Source organism: Scyliorhinus canicula, chromosome 14 (genome assembly GCF_902713615.1).
Source record: "Scyliorhinus canicula chromosome 14, sScyCan1.1, whole genome shotgun sequence".
Lineage (NCBI taxonomy): Eukaryota > Metazoa > Chordata > Chondrichthyes > Carcharhiniformes > Scyliorhinidae > Scyliorhinus > Scyliorhinus canicula.
The window spans coordinates 17,124,323-17,140,304 of record NC_052159.1 but is presented as its reverse complement, the minus strand read 5'-3'; the positions used below and the strand labels follow the sequence as shown (position 1 = coordinate 17,140,304).

At 46.9% G+C, this 15,982-nt stretch overlaps 1 protein-coding gene across 1 annotated transcript in view; it reads left to right on the top strand.

The window, feature by feature from the left end:
• The first annotated feature begins 226 nt into the window (after positions 1 to 226).
• Positions 227 to 15,982, top strand: part of asmt (acetylserotonin O-methyltransferase) — a 36,727-nt gene continuing 20,971 nt past the window's right edge. The window contains exons 1-4 of the mRNA XM_038818466.1: positions 227 to 455; positions 7,359 to 7,533; positions 9,695 to 9,824; positions 14,624 to 14,692. Coding sequence (XP_038674394.1) covers positions 381 to 455; positions 7,359 to 7,533; positions 9,695 to 9,824; positions 14,624 to 14,692 — 449 coding nt within the window. The 5' untranslated portion in view covers positions 227 to 380. The remainder of the gene's footprint in view (positions 456 to 7,358; positions 7,534 to 9,694; positions 9,825 to 14,623; positions 14,693 to 15,982) is intronic.

Genomic DNA, 15,982 nt, shown 5'->3' with positions numbered 1-15,982 from the left:
GGGAGACTGCAAATATTCTTGCTGACCATGATACCAAGTTTCCATAACCTGGCACAGAACATGGGAGGCATGAACTGCTTGACGTTAAATGTATGTTATTTTTTCTCTTTAAATTCTGTTCGCCCAAGAGGCACAATAATCAAAGTGATAATGCCAAAGAAGATCACCTGTCCTCATAATCTCCTTAAATGATTAAGAAGATGTCTGGAATAAGCACCTCAGCAGCCAGACTGCAATTGGATCAAATGGGCAGCATCATTCTGTTCCATCTGTGAGGTCGGAGTTTCTGTCAATCACATCAATGTACGTCTTGTTTGAGGGATAACACCGAACTCTGAAACATCGAGTTGCTATATATTAAGTCGGCACAGGTTTTTCCAATGGAAGTCTCCAAACAGGAACTCGAATATCCGCAGATGTTGTTAAACTATATGGATGGGTTTCTGATTTCTAAGGTAAGTCAAGATTTCACAGAGATGTGAAAGTAATCCATTCCCCAGGGCAATCGGGACATTTTTTCTCAGGTACTTTTACCAATTGCTTAGATTTAACACACACCTTGGGAGTCATTTTGAATTTGTGCGATTGTTTAAAAACAGATGACGGCGGATTATGCTACTGAGTTTTAAGACCATAAGATATAGGAGCAGAATTGGGCCATTTGGCCCATCGGGTCTGCTCCGCCTTTCAACCATAGCTGATATGCTTCTCATCCCTATTCTCCCATAACCCCTGATCCCCTTATTCATCAAGAACTCTGTCTTAAAGGCACTCAGTGATTTGGCCTCCATGGCGTTCCAAGGCAAAGAGTTCCACAGATTCACCACCCTCGGGCTGAAGAAATTCCTCCTCATCTCTGTTTTAAAGGATCGTCCCTTTAGTCTGAGATTGTGCCCTCTGGTTCTAGTTTTTCCTACTAGTGGAAACATTTTGCACTATTTTGCATTTTATTTCCAATCATTTCAAGAGAAATAAAAATTCAGAAGGGGGAACACCTTGCTTGACCAATCTTTTGAGGACGTGACAACTCAGATGGGGCTGCAGGAACCCCTAAGAAGGCATTTGGCCAGGTTTGGCAGGAAAGACTATTAGCCAAGCTCAAACCTGTGTGAAAGAAGGAAACTCTTGGGAATAGATTGAAGGATGGAATGCAGTGACGTACTTGATAGAGGAGTTACGCCCAGGTGTTATTCTAGATTCCCCCAAGTGACCAGTCCCGTCACTAATTCACATCACGAGCGATGTATTCAGAAATGAAACACCAACTTATCAGAATTGCCGATGACACTAAGCCACAAGGGCAGTACAAATGGAAACAGTAATTCAGAAATTACTAAGGTAGCAATGTTGCTTCAGGGTCCCAGGTTCGATTCCCGGCTTGGGTCACTGTCTGTGCGGAGTCTGCACATTCTCCCCGTGTGTGCGTGTTTTTCTTCTGGGTTCTCCGGTTTCCTCCCACAGTCCAAAGATGTGTAGATTAGGTGGATTGGCCATGCTAAATTGCCCTTAGTGTCCAAAAAAGGTTAGGTGAGATTACTGGGTTAGGGGGGTAGATAGGATAGAGGTATGGGCTTAGGTAGGGTGCTCTTTCCATAGGCCGGTGCAGAGTCGATGGGCTGAATGGCCTCCTTCTGCACTGTAAATTCTATGAAATTAATTGGGACAACATACATAAGTGGGCAGGAAAATGGTATGCATAACGTGCGACATATAAGAAGGAAAATTAGATAACATATGTACTCTATGAATGGTGCTGAGATAGTTGGAGATGAGGCTGAAAGTGAATCACAGTGTCAGCAAGCTCAAGATTCCCATCCAATGCAGAGCAGCAACCAGTGAGACCAATACCATGTTCAATAAACCCAATATCGGAGAATAAACATCTAGAGATAAAATAGACCATAAGACATAAGAGCAGAATTAGGCCACTTGGCCCATCGAGTCTGCTCCGCCATTCAATCATGGCTGATATGTTTCTCATCCCCATTCTCCTGCCTTCTCCCCATAACCCCTGATCCCCTTATTAATCAAGAACCTACCTGTCTCTGTTTTAAAGACACTAGGTGATTTGGCCTCCACAGCCTTCTGCGGCTAAGAGTTTCACAGATTCACCACCCTCTGGCTGAAGAAATTCCTGCCCATCTCAGTTTTAAACCCTTTAGTCTGAGATGGCGCCCTCTACTTCTAGTTTTTCTACGATGTTCTGGTCAGACTAGCAAAGATATGGCTGGGTGGAGGGGGGGGGGGGGGGGGGGGGGGGGGGGGGGAGATTCCTTTTTCAGAAAGGGTAGGTGTAGCAAAACTATTTTGACTTGTGAGGAAATCCAAAACTAGTGTTCATAAATATTAGATACTCCTGAATTAATCCAATTCGCAATTCAGGAGAAGTACCACTTCTTAGAGAGTAGTTTCAATGTAGCACTTGCTACCAAATAGGCAAATAGCACGGACGAATTTGAGGGGAAACAGGATTAATGTCCGCATTGATCTCCTTATTTGTAGGAAGGATATAAATGGATTAGAAGCAATTCAGAGAAAGTTTGCTGGACTCACACCTGGATTGGGATGGTTGTCTTTTGTGGATAGGTTGGGCAGACTAGTCTTGTATCCACTAGAACTGAGAAGAGTGAGAGCAACTTGATGGAAATATATAAAATCCTGAGTGATGTTTAAAGGATGGATGTGGAGGGGCAGGTTTAGCACAGTGGGCTTAAACAGCTGCCTTGTAATGCAGAGAAAGGCAGCAGCATGGGTTCAATTCCCGTACCGGCCTCCCCAAACAGGCGCCGAAATGTGGTGACTAGGGACATTTCACAGTAACTTCATTTGACACCTACTTGTAACAATAAGCGATCATTATTATTATTGTGGGAGATTCTAGAATTAGGCACCACTGTTTAAATATAACGGCTTGCCACTCAAGACAGGACAGCGAACAATTTCTTTCTCTCGGAGAACTCACTTCCTCAAAAGACAGTGGAGGAAGCATTTTTGAACATTTTCAAGGCCGAGCTAGATTGATTCTTGACAAGCAAGGGGGTAAAAGGTTATTGGGGGTAGGCGAGAAGGCACAGTCAGATTAGTCTCAGGATCTTATTGGATGACAGAGCAAGGTCAAAGGCCTGTGTGGCCTACTCCTGCACATAACTTGTATGCAGGTATGAAGAAGAAAGGAATGGAAGGGTATGCAGATAAGGTTCGATGAAATAGGGTGAAAGGTTGTGTAGAGCATAAAACACTAGCATTGACTATTGAGCAGAATGGTTTGTTTCTGTGCTGTAAGTACGGATTTTATTTGCACAATACGTACTTTATGTTGTTCTGCTCACTGAGGCTCACTGGAGCTAGTGGAGAGAAGAGCTCCAAGAGAGTCACAGGTCTGTGTTATGGAGCAAGTTAGAAAGTTTTTTTCAGCCGTGTGGAGTGTGCACATTCTTCCCGTGTCTGCGTGGGTCTCACTCCCACAACCCAAAGATGTACAGAGTAGGTGGATTGGCCACGCTAATTCGCCCCTAAATTGGAAAAAAAAAAAAATTGGGCACTCTAAATTTATTTTTTTTAAATAAAAATCATGAAAGTTTTTTTCAAACTTGAGAGAAAATTTCGAGCAAGATTTATTGATAAAATGCATAAATTAGTTAATGGTGATGAAAAAGTTGCTTCAAAGTAAATTGCAGGATTGGAACACAGGGCACAGGGTCAGGCTAAGGAGCATTGCACTGGGGAAATTGTCAAAAGCTAGATGCCCAGATTCAGGAAGTCTAAAATAAAAACAGGAAATGCTTGAAATACTCAACAGGTTGGGCAGTATCAATGGAGAGACACAGAGTTAATGTTTTTGATCAATGATACGGTGATGAATGAAAGAAATAGGGCGGGGATTCTCCGTCTCGCCAGCCGGCCAATGGGGTTTCCCAGTGTGGGCAGCCCCACGTTGTTGGGAAATTCCCGGGCTGCCAGCGAAACGGAGAATTCCGACAAGGGAGAATCCATCCCATAGTCGTATTTTATATTTTTTCCAGTAATGTTATCAAAACCTGAGTTAAGAGGCATACTGACAGTATGATTGCTAAAGCTGTGATTAGGGCATCTTAAACCTGAGGTAATAATTGATTTTGTAGCTGAATTGTTCTCCTAATGGAATGTTGTTTCTGTTTAAAGGACAATTGAGTCGCAGATAATTTATGAGGAGTATTGAGTTTGATCCTGGCTAAACAGGTCAAGGGACATCTTGTGTGAGGAGAGAGAAGACTACCTCATGCTTTGGATACAGGTTATGCAATTAAGGGGAGGAGCCGTATGTGTCTGAAAAGTTGGTTCTTCCTAGGATTTTAATCTGAACAGAGGTGTTTAAGTTTTGGTCCTAAAAGGTTCTCTCTGCACAGAGAAAAGCAAGTGGAAGCCGGTTGTTAACTTTATTCATGAGTGATATTTGAACTATGTTGGGTTGCTTAGTTGGAATAAAGGGGCAGATTTAGGAAGTAAGTTAAAGTTTCTCTTTTACTGAAGAACTGTTGTAACTGTTAAGTGTGAAACTATTTCTCTGGTGTTAATGTGGTTAATTATTTGTTTAAATTATAGTTTGTTTTAATATAAAAGACACCAATGGGTCAGTGTTATCATTCCTGTGGTGCACTAACATTTCATCACAGTTTTAGAAATTGCAAATAGTTGGGTTTAGTCCGGGATCCTAACATCCTTGAATGGTTGAACAAGAATGAGCTGGTGGCATAACCTTCCTCATCTCTAATAATCTTGATCTGCATGGTAGTTAATGTGCTAACATTAACTGACTCCACTACCACTTCTGAACTGCCCACATCTAAACTGCTCATTTTTCAATCAGGAACATTGCTTTGTCAACCATGAGGTGCACACTGCCCTCGCTGGCCATGATCCACATCAGCATATTTAAATGGACCTGGTGTGACGGCACCTCAAGGGGCCTGGCAGGCCATTAGAGAGTCCACGGTGGTCGGGAGCAGGGCAGGGTGGTACCCGTACATTCCATCTGACTCCTGGGCACCTTGCTTATGCGAGTATGGCTCCATGGCAGTGCCACTTGGTGTGGCATTGCCAGGGTGCCAGGGTGGCAGAGCCAAGGTGTACGGGTGCCAGGTTGGCACTGCCAGGGGTCAGGCCAAGGGGGTTCTTGCTCATTAACGGAGGGTTAGGAGGAGGTGAAAAAGGCCACAAGAAGGGTGAGGTGTGAAGGGGGGGGGGGGGGGGGAGTCCCGAAATTGGGGGGGGGGGGGGGCAGAAAGGGTGGGGAGGTGCACAGATCAGGGCTGCAGGCCAAAATTATTCCCCAATTTGCGAGGAGACAGTCCTGCTGTCAAGCCCAGCCCAGCCAGTGCAGGAAATCATCAAACGTCATCGAGAAGGAGAAACTCCCCGAGGCCCAACAAAACCGACAAAGTGCCGCAAATCACGGGGTGAATCTCAGCGCTGCAGCTGCCAAGAAATACTCAGCCAAACGCTCCCAAAAGCAGACTTTGAGAGCGGCACGGCGGCGCAGTGGTTAGCACTGCTGCCTCGCGGCACCGAGGACCCAGGCTCGATCCCGGCTCTGGGTCACTGACCGTGTGGAGTTTGTACATTCTCCCTGTGTCTGCGTGGGTCTCACCCCCACAACCCAAAGATGTGCAGGGCAGGTGGCTTGGCCACGCTAAATTGTCCCTTAATTGGAAATTTAAAAAAAAAAGAATACGGACTTTGTTTCTTGTCCGTTGAATCCTGCCCAACTCGTTTCCCGGTCTCAATCTGATCTCCACTTTGAAGATACCCAGCCTGCTTAGTATTTGCTTTATTCTGACAGCTGCATCCACTCATTCGGAGGATCGGTGTGCGTATCTGTGAGCCACAAAAGCCTGGGTTTTAGCCCCACTCCAAGACTTGAGAACAAAATTCAAGACAGTTCTGAGGGAGTGCCGCACTGTCAGAGGTGCCTTCTTTTGAATGAGCTGTCAGACTGCGGGTTGATCTGCTCCCTCCAGTAGATGTAAACAATCCCCTGCCACTAGTTCAAAACAGAACAGGAGACCTATCCCCAGTGTCCTGGACAATATAGATCCCTCAATCATCATCGCAGAAACATGTCTGTACAGACATGATGGGCTGAATGACTTCTATTGTAACAATTTTTAAATTCTGTGAAATGCCTTGTAAAATTTCAATGCCTTCTCCCCGTAAGCCTGCACATTCTTACTTTTTAAATTACAGTGCAATTCCCTTTCGAGTGCCTCGATAGAACCTGCCTCCACCTCATCGCCAGGCAGTGCAATCCAGACTCTAACCCCCGCTATGTGAAAACATTTTCCTAATTTTTGCTTCTTTTGGCAATTACTTTGAACCTGTGCCCTCCCATTCTCAAGCCTTACACAAGTAGGAATAGTTTCTCCCCATCCACTCTTGTCATATATGTGGGTTATTGTAGTTGTGTGCTCTGTCTCTTTAGGAACCCAGTCACGAGACTGACGTGTCGTCGGCTACTTTGTGGACTTCTGGGGGAGTTTAGTTCCAAACCTTGTACAGACAAGACCTATTCAGTAAACCTCTGTTAATCTTGCATCATACCCACGTGCTTCTGCAGTTCTATTTCTTTTGTCCTGTTCATTTAAAGATACAAATCTTTCCAGGCCCCTCATGATTTTGAATACTTCTATGAGATCTTCTCTCCGCCTTCCCTTCTGCAGTAATACCATGGTTATGTTGTAATTCACCAACTGACCACAAGGAGTCTCACTGGTATATAAGTGAATGTTAGACTCAGGTGACCCCTCAGACTGGCTGGAGGCAGCTGAAGAGAGGTTGCTTGTGCTTGACCTTACTGTTATTCATCTGTTGTTTTGTATACAGTTTACCCACAGTTAATGTTAACAAATCATTTATAGCTTTAGCTACAAGTGTCCTTGGAATGTAAATCAGGCCATCCGACAAGAACATTACACCTTCTCCAAGGAAAACTGTCCGAACAATCTATCTTTATAACTGACGATCTTTGTCCCCGGAATCAATCTCATTATTTTTTTTCGCACTTTCTCCAATGCCGTCATATACTTCTGAAGGTGTGGTGCCCAGTATTGGACACATTACACCAGCTGCGGCCTAGCTAGTGACCAGAGTGCTACCAACCTTACCAAACTGACATCATAAACTTAAGGGTCAATCTTCCTGGTAAGAATGGTTAAAGTGCCCAGCACGTTCTGCGTGATTTTCGATGAGTTGTCAGATCTTTACGGTGAGTCAATGAATTAACCATGGAATCTCCTCAAAGTCTTGACAATTCCACCAATTTCCGTGAACAGAAAGGAGAAAATAACTAACTGGCATACCTCTGACGTGCACTTTGCCTGTAGACAATGTTTGCTGCCTGCGAGCTGGGAGTATTTGATCTTCTGCTGGAGGTTGGAGGGCCACTCTCTTCCAACGCCATTGCAGAGAGGCTTGGCACCAGTGCTGATGGCATGGACAGACTCCTCGCTGCGTGTGTCGGACTTCAGCTTCTGGAGGTCAAAGAGCACCAAGGTGAAGGTAATCAAACTCCAAATATTTTGTGTATGATTGTGCGTGTGGAAGTTGGGTGGCTGGGGGTGGGGGTTTGGAGAGGGATGTTAAGTGGGGGGATTGCAAATTACAAGATTATGATTTGTTTTTATTTATACTTTTAATTAATTCACTCTGTGCATGATTATTAGTACATGCTCGTTCTCATGTATTCCTGTGATCCAGGCATTAACCTGTTTCAAACAAACAGGCCAATGTTGGTGTTAAAGATAACACAGGAAAGGTTGTATACTGGAATTTCTCTGCTAAAAATAGTGCACAGGGACGATCAAGCTAATTAAAGGGTAAATGCCCCGACATAGCTTCCAAACTATGGAGTAGCTAGTTCTAGGGGAGACAATGGCATAGTGGTGAGGTCACTTCACTAATAATTCAGAGACCCCGGTTAAAGCTCTAGGTAGGGAAGGGGGGGGGGGGAGTGAGTGGGGGGACACTTAATTGGCCTCAAATCCCACCAAACTGTTAAAATCAGTAACATCTGGAATTGAAAGGTCGTCTCAGGTGACCATGGAGCTATCATCAATTGTTGTAAAATGCCCTTTCGGGAGGAAAGTCTGCCTCCTTCCCAGCTCTGGCCTATATGTGACTCCAATGACTCTTAACTGCTCCCTGAAATAGCCCAGCAAGCCACTGAGTTAAAAGGCAATTAGGGAAGGGAACACCTGTTGGCTTTGCCAGTGACACCCACATCCCTACAAAGAATTTTTAAAAATGCAACTAATGTTTCACCTAATGCAAAGTTTCATAACCATGAACAAGGAACTTCGGCCCTTCAAGCCTGTACTGGTCTTTGCAAAAACCTCTATACCCATCCTATCCATATGTTAGCCAAGATGCCTTTTGAACGGCGTTAATGTATCTGCTTCCACAACCTCCCCTGGCAACGCATTCCAGGCACTCACCACCCTCTACGTAAAAATCCTGCCTCGCACATCTCCTCTAAACTTTGCCCCAGAGACCTTAAACCAATGGCCCCTGGTGATGACCCCTCCACCCTGGGAAAGAGTGCCTGCCCATCCACTCTATCCATGCCCCTCATAATCTTGTAGAACTCTGTCAGGACACCCCTCAACCTCCATCTTTCTAATGAAAACAATCCGAGTCTATTCAGCCTCCCCGCATAGCTAACACCCTCCAGACCAGGCAACATCCTGGTAAACCTCCTCTGCACCCTCTCCAAAGCCTCCACATCCTTCTGGTAGTGTGACAACCAGAATTATGCACAATATTCCAAATACGGCCTTACCAAGGTTCTGTACAACTGTGACTTGTAAGTTTTTATACTCGATGCCCCTTCCAATGAAGGCGAGCATTCCGTCTGCTTACTTGACTACCTTGTCCACTTGTGTTGCCACCTTTAAAGATCTGTGGACCTGCACGCCCAGATCTCTCTGAACTTCTATATTCCTAAGAGTTTTGCCATTTACGGTATATTTCCCCTCTATGTTGGATCTACCAAAATGCATCACCTCGCATTTATCCAGATTAAACTCCATTTCTCTGCCCAAGTCTCCAACCTATCTATGTCCTGCTGCATCTTCTGACATTCCTCAACACTATCTGCCACTCCACCTACCCTGGTGACATCCGTGAACTTACTAATTAGACCGGCCACATTTTCCTCCAAATCTTTCATGTACATCACAAGCAACTTGTGAGTAATTTTCTATTTTACTCCCACAGGCTCTCCAACCTCTGCCTCTTGTCATGCTGGTGTTGGAGACCAACCTCTCTGCATCTCCATCATGCCAATAGCGTCCCTCACCAAGGGGGTGTCGAATGATGCCAGAATGAAAATGAAATGAATAGAAAATCGCTTATTGTCGCGAGTAGGCTTCAAATAAAGTTACTGTGAAAAGCCCCTAGTCGCCACATTCCGGCGCCTGTTCGGGGAGGCTGTTACGGAATCGAACCATGCTGCTGGCTTGCTCTGGTCTGCTTTCAAAGCCAGCGATTTAGCCCAGTGAGCTAAACAGCCCCTAGGGTGCCACCTAGAGAAGCTGTACAGGGTAAAGGGGTTGAAAGTGAAAGTGTCTGCTTGAATAATAAATTTGAGTTACTGATTAGTCATGCACTGCACAGAGAATGGATTATTAATAAATATGATCATTAATTCTCCAATTTACAGTTTTGTACAGTAATACAGATCTGTCCCAAATGTACCTGACCAAGGCGAGTCCTAGAACACTCTATTACTCAGTGGCATACTATTCACATACCGTCTACCACTGCTTTTCCCATCTGACTGATGCCATCAGGTGAGAGAGACTTTGATCTTTCTTTCTGCGTTCATTATCCTGTAGCTTTTCTCTTTGTCATTTTGTTAAGGTGCGTTAAAACAAGATGGCTTTGCATTGGCTTTGTAGTTGCTAATCACGTACTGGACTGGCAGGGAGGTAGCCCCTAGCTCAGTAAGGTGTTTCTAGCCAACAGCAAGAGAGAGAAATTCATGCCACCTGTGGTGAATTATAAACCTCGTAATTCACACTGTGATCTATTATATGTATTGTGTCCTTGTGGGCTCTGTATGCGAGCCGTTGCGCGGCTCTGCCCATAGGGGGAGATGAGGAGTTTGTACTGGGCTCCACCCTTGGCTCCGCCCATGGCTCCGCCCATGGCTCCTCCCACTGACCGGAAGTATAAAGCTCTGAAGTCGTGAGCCTGCTGCCAGTTCATCTAGTCGCAGGCAGGCTCTGTTGTAAGATTATGAAAACCACTGTTCACTTCCAATCACCTGTCTTATGAATTGATGGTCACATCACCACCCTCACGCACCCTTTCATGGCTGGCTCAATGGGGCAATGGCAGAAGCTGACCTATAGGTAACCCACCCCCTTTCCCATTGGAGAAGTTAAGAGGGGTAATTAATTTACTTAGTAACCTGGAGGGAAAAGAAAAGGTTTATATTTTACCCAGTAAATGTTGCATAATTTGCATAAATAATGAAGTAATATCTGCTTTCGGACCAGAGCATATTGTAGGAAAGCCGTGTTCTGGGATTTTGGTTACAGTTTGGTAGATCTTGAAGAATTCCATGTAGTCATATGTAGATTAACTTTATGGGTGGGATTCTCCCAACGGACGGCTAAGTGCTGATGTCGGAGTAAAAACGGGAGTGTTTTAGGGCCCCATTCTGCGGCCCACAGGGGGCTGGGACGCGCTGGAGGGGCCTCTACTGCTCCAGCTGCCGATCCAGGCCTGAACTCAGCACCGCGAGGTCCACGCATGTGCAGTTGGGCCGCTGCCAACTAGCGCATGCGCAGTGGCCTTCTTCCCTGTGCCGGCCCCGCGGCAAATGGCGCAGGGCTACAGGAGCCAGCGTGGAGGATAGGAGGCCGGGGGGGGGGGGGGGGGGGGGGGCAGAGAGGCCGGCCCGCCGATCGGTGGGTCCCAATCACGGGCCAGGCCACTACCGAGGCCCACCCCTCCAGGATCGGACCCCCCTCCCCCACCACAGGCCATCTCCGGACCCTTCAACGCCAAGGACTCGCTAGCCCAGAGCAGGTTAGAAGGGCGCAGGTGGAACTCGGCTTTTTGTTGATGGCGGTTCGGCCGATCCAGCCCGGAGAATCGGCGCACCGCCCCATGCCGGCTCGGGCCGGAGAGTCGACGCATACCCCGACCAGTGCCGCGCCGACCATGCCGTTGCCCATGGTGCCGATGATGCATCCTGGTGTTGGGGCGGCGTGGCATGACTCGTGCGGCACCGCGCCGATTCTCTGACCCGGTTGGGAGTCAGAGAATTCCGCCCTTTGTTTTTACTAACTCCGAACTATTTATAAATGTATAGTGAAGGGTACAAGCTAGGAGTTGACTCCATGCTTGCTAGCACACACTGCTCTGTCCAACACTTGACTGACCTTAAGTACAGGTTCGGTGTCTCCATCATCACTGTGTGTGCGGCACTGTGTGCAGTCCCACATTAACTGTGTATGTGCCAGACCCTTATCTGAAAACCTGGGCTATAATAATAAAAAGAAAATGTTGCAAATATTGAGCAGATTGGGCAGCACACGTAGAAAGAAAAACAAAGTTAACGGCTGGAATTTTGTACCTCCCGCCCACTCCGCCCCCGCGGCAAGTTTTCCCATGGCGGATGTGACGAGCTATTGGCCATCAGCAGAATCTACCATTCCTATCAAAGCCTATGGGCTTTTGCATGGCTTGCCTGTCCCACCACTGGGGAACATGCCGGGTGCGGATAGTCAACCAGCACATCCCACCAGCGGGTAGAGTCAAAGTGTCTGGCCCAAAGCTTCAACTGATCAGGACTGGCCACAAGCCTGAAATATTGGGTGGAATTCTCCCATTTTGAGACGAAGTGCAGCGGTGGGCGGCTTCGATGGTGTTTGTCCCACTGATCAGAACGATAGGGACCCGCGCCAGATTCTATTCATGGAACCTCATTAATTTTATGCAGGCGAGTTCCCCTCCTACTCTCCTGGCGGGCAGGCAGCTGATTCGTCCGCCCATTCTCAACTGATGGGTTCAAAGGTCCCGGACCAGTCCAGCAAAGTCACATTACTCTCTCCAGCCCACCTGTCTTCACCAAACTATGCAGAATGTCAGCCACCCGCAGGGAAAAGGTTTACACCCTGTTCCTCAATTAAATCACCTTCCCCCTGAGCCCATCACCTGGGAGGCACCATGCCTCACTAGGTCCTCTCCCCTCCGCTTCTGGAGCCTTCGTACATCCCCTTCCAGTAAACAATGCGATGTCCATTTGACCCCGTTGTTTGTGAGCTCTTCATGCAGCCTTGCCGGTGTCCAGCTTCCCTCTCCTCGGTCTTCCCTCTGCCTTCCATTGTTCACCTTCTTCATCCATCTCCTTGCCCACCTGCCTGCCATCATGAGCCCTCACCCTACCTACAGCCCCCCCCACCCCCCACTCCCCCACCCCCCTGCCTCCTGAGAGAGCTCGCCTTCCACATTGGCCCTCTTGTCTTCATCAGGCCAGCAACATCTACCCCACCCTTCTCATCTCACACTCCACTCCCGGTCGAACAATGAACCTTTGTTGCGGTGGTTGCATGAGTCTCACAGCACAGAGCTGTCCAGATAGACAGTCCTGTGTGGCACCAGGGGGAGTGAGACCTCTGTACTCCCCAATGCCAGGCACAGTAATGAATTGGGATGGTAACACAGACATGTCCATAGGTCCAGCAGCACGCTGCTGTCCATGAAGACCAGCTCGGCATGAAGGGCAGGAACGGGCGTTCCCCAGCGGTCTAGAGAACAACACACCAGCGGCAGCACTCACTTCAAAATCTTTGGCGAATTGAGGACATCTAGTGCACGCCACTCTTTATCAGTCGGGTTTGAAGCCAACGCGATTTTGTTTCCCGCTAACGTGAGGCAAGATTGGAAGGCCTGACAGGACACCGGCGGGCAACTTTTTTAATGAGTATCTATGAGATGCAAATTGCATTTGCACCACCTGCCAGCAGGTGACTGACCCTCCATTAACCCTCCGATGGGAGAATTGCAACGTGATTTTACTTTGTTGGGTTTCCAACATTGTCACTCCCGCCAGATTCTCCCTACCAAACCCGGCGGGGGTCTCGTTGGAAGAATTCTACCCATTAACCCTGTCTTTCTCTTCACTGAAGGCACCTGGCTTGCTGATTATTCCAGAAGGTTCCGTTTGTGTTTCAGGTTTCCAGCATCTGCGGCATATTTCACTGGTAGTTGCACAGTGTGTGTCGCACGACCAACAATATCATGCTTCATTTTGCCCTAATTTCCATTCCATGAATGCATACTCACCCAGAATTGTTTGGTAACAAATGGGGCATTATTGAGAGATGGTGCACCTTAAAGTGATGACAGGCGGTCATGAGCTGGGAAAGCGTTGCCTGAAAGAATGGAAGCAATGCAATAGAAACTGTCAAAAGGGTGTTGGATATTTGCTTAAAAGGGAAAGAAAGTCAGAGAGGAGGTAAAGGGCCTCCTGAAAAACCCAAAGGCACAGGAGTAGAAATAGGCCATTCGGCCCATTGGGTCTGCTCCACCACTCATTGAAATCACTTTCCCGCCTTATCCCCGTAACCCTTGATTCCTTTACAGATTATAAAATATGCCTGTACTGATTGTGTCTGTCTCTTTAAGACAGCACAGGGGAAGAGGGTCACCTGGTTTGAAGGACGAACGGGGATTGTGAGAGGGTGCTCATCCCAGGGGGTGGAGTCCTTTCTTGGGCTGAATACATCTGGGAGTCATGTAGTAAGCATGTAAGGACTCAAGCAGCCCGGACAGCCTGAGGGCAACCCAGGGCTGCAAACCCCATACATAGTTTCTCTTTATCAATAAATACATTTTGTTCCTCATGAAGTCTGAAGTACCTTGACGGCAGCTGAAGTGCCACCAGATAGCACTGTCCCAGCCTTGAATACACTTAAGGACAGAGGAATGACAGAGGAACATAAGAAATAAGAGCAGGAATAGACCACATGGTCCCTGGAGACTGCTCCACCATTCAATACATTCATGGCCGATCTCGGGTTTCAACTGCATTTTCTCTCCTGCTCCACACACCCCTTAATTCTGTAAGAGACCGGGGCTGGAATTCTCTGGTCCCACGGCCAGCGCGACCCCAGCCCGCGGGTTTCCCGGTGGTGTGGGGTGACTTCAATGGGAATTCCCATTGACAGCGGTGGGAGTAGAGAATCTCTCTGCCAGCAAACAGCACATCGCCTCCCGCCATCGAGAATGGGAATTCTAAAGATTCACAAGCTTTTGAATGAAGTAATTTCTCCTACTCTCAGTCCGGATTGATCCTGGGACTGTGCCCCCTGAGTTTTAGGTTCCCTGACCAACGGGAACAATTTCCTACTAATTGAATAGCTCTTTTAAAGAGCTAGCACAGGAATGATGGGCCAAATGGCTGCCTTCTGTGCAGTAAGATTCTATCTTTTGGTGTCCGGGAAAAAATAAAGTGGGATGACAGCAGGATTCCACCCAGCGAACCTAGCTTCTTGTACATGAAAGCTCGTATGAAGGATTGATGTCACATCATGTATTTCTGCAATATAATTTGTCTTTTAATGTTTTGCTTCAGGGAAGGAAAAAGCCAATATGAGAGAGCATTTGGCATTTCCTCGAAGGAGCTCTTCGAATCTCTCTATAGGTAAGCTCTTATAGTTTTATCTGCTGCTCTTTCAACTCCTTGGCAACCAAAATTTAAATGGGCAAAATAAAAAGACTATTTTTTGTTTCATCATAACGTGAAAAATGACTTTGCTTCATCTTTCTCCCACTGCGTATAATTCTTTGATACGCTCAGAACCTAGAATTTTCCATGAATTAATTACAGGACATTTTTGTGACAGACGTTGTGACATTGATCTCACAAAGCTTTAAAGTCGTTTTCATATTGTTTGAATATACCGGAGACATGGGCCGGGTTTTCCCAGCATTCCCCGCCAATGGGAACTTACAGTCCCGCCGAAAGCAAACTCCGCCCCTCTGCCCTGCCCCCGCCGGTGGGATGGCAAAGCCACGCAAATCACCGTGGACATCAACGGAATTGGAGAATCCCCTTCTTTAGGGCATTCTATAAGGCATTTGGACAGATACATGAATAGGAAAGGTTTAGAGGGATATGGATAAGGGCCAAATGCAGGCAAATGGGGTTAGCTTACAGGGGCGCTTTGGTTGGCATGGACCAGTTTGGGCTGAAGAGCCAGTCTCTGTGCCGTAGATTCTATGATTCTATACTGTGGGCAACACGGTAGCACAAGTGATTGGCACTGTGGCTTCACAGCGCCAGGGTCCCAGGTTCGATTCCCTGTCTGTGTGGAGTCTGCACATTCTCCCCGTGTCTGCATGGGTTTCCTCCGGGTGCTCCGGTTTCCTCCCACGGTCCAAAGACATGCAGGTTAGGTGGATTGGACATGCTAAATTGCCCTTAGTGACCAACAAAGGTTAGATGGGGTTATTGGGTTACGGGGATAGTGTGGAAGTGAGGGCTTAAGTGGGTTGGTGCAGACTCGATGGGCCGAATGGCCTCCTTCTGCATTGTATGTTCTGAAACAAAAACACAGCGCGAGGTGGAGGTGTGAGTAATAGAAATTCTTGTCCATTGAGTGGACCATGTGGCTCATTGAGCCTGCTCCACCATTCAGTACAATCCTGGCTGGTCTTGGGCTTCATCCACACTTTTCCACCCATTTCTCCTGTCTCAGATTCCCTGAGGGACCAAACATCTCCCTATCTTAGCCACACTCAATGATGGAGCATCCAAAACTCTTGATCGAAATTCACTTTTCTAGTCAGTTATAACCACGAGAGTAAGGGAAGATGATAGAGGTAAAAGAGTTAAATGAGAACTCATTAAGAATAATTAACTATGCTCATATTAAGCAACAATGGCTCGGAATCCACTAAGGGTTAATCCAGGTCATACACTTTAATTTCA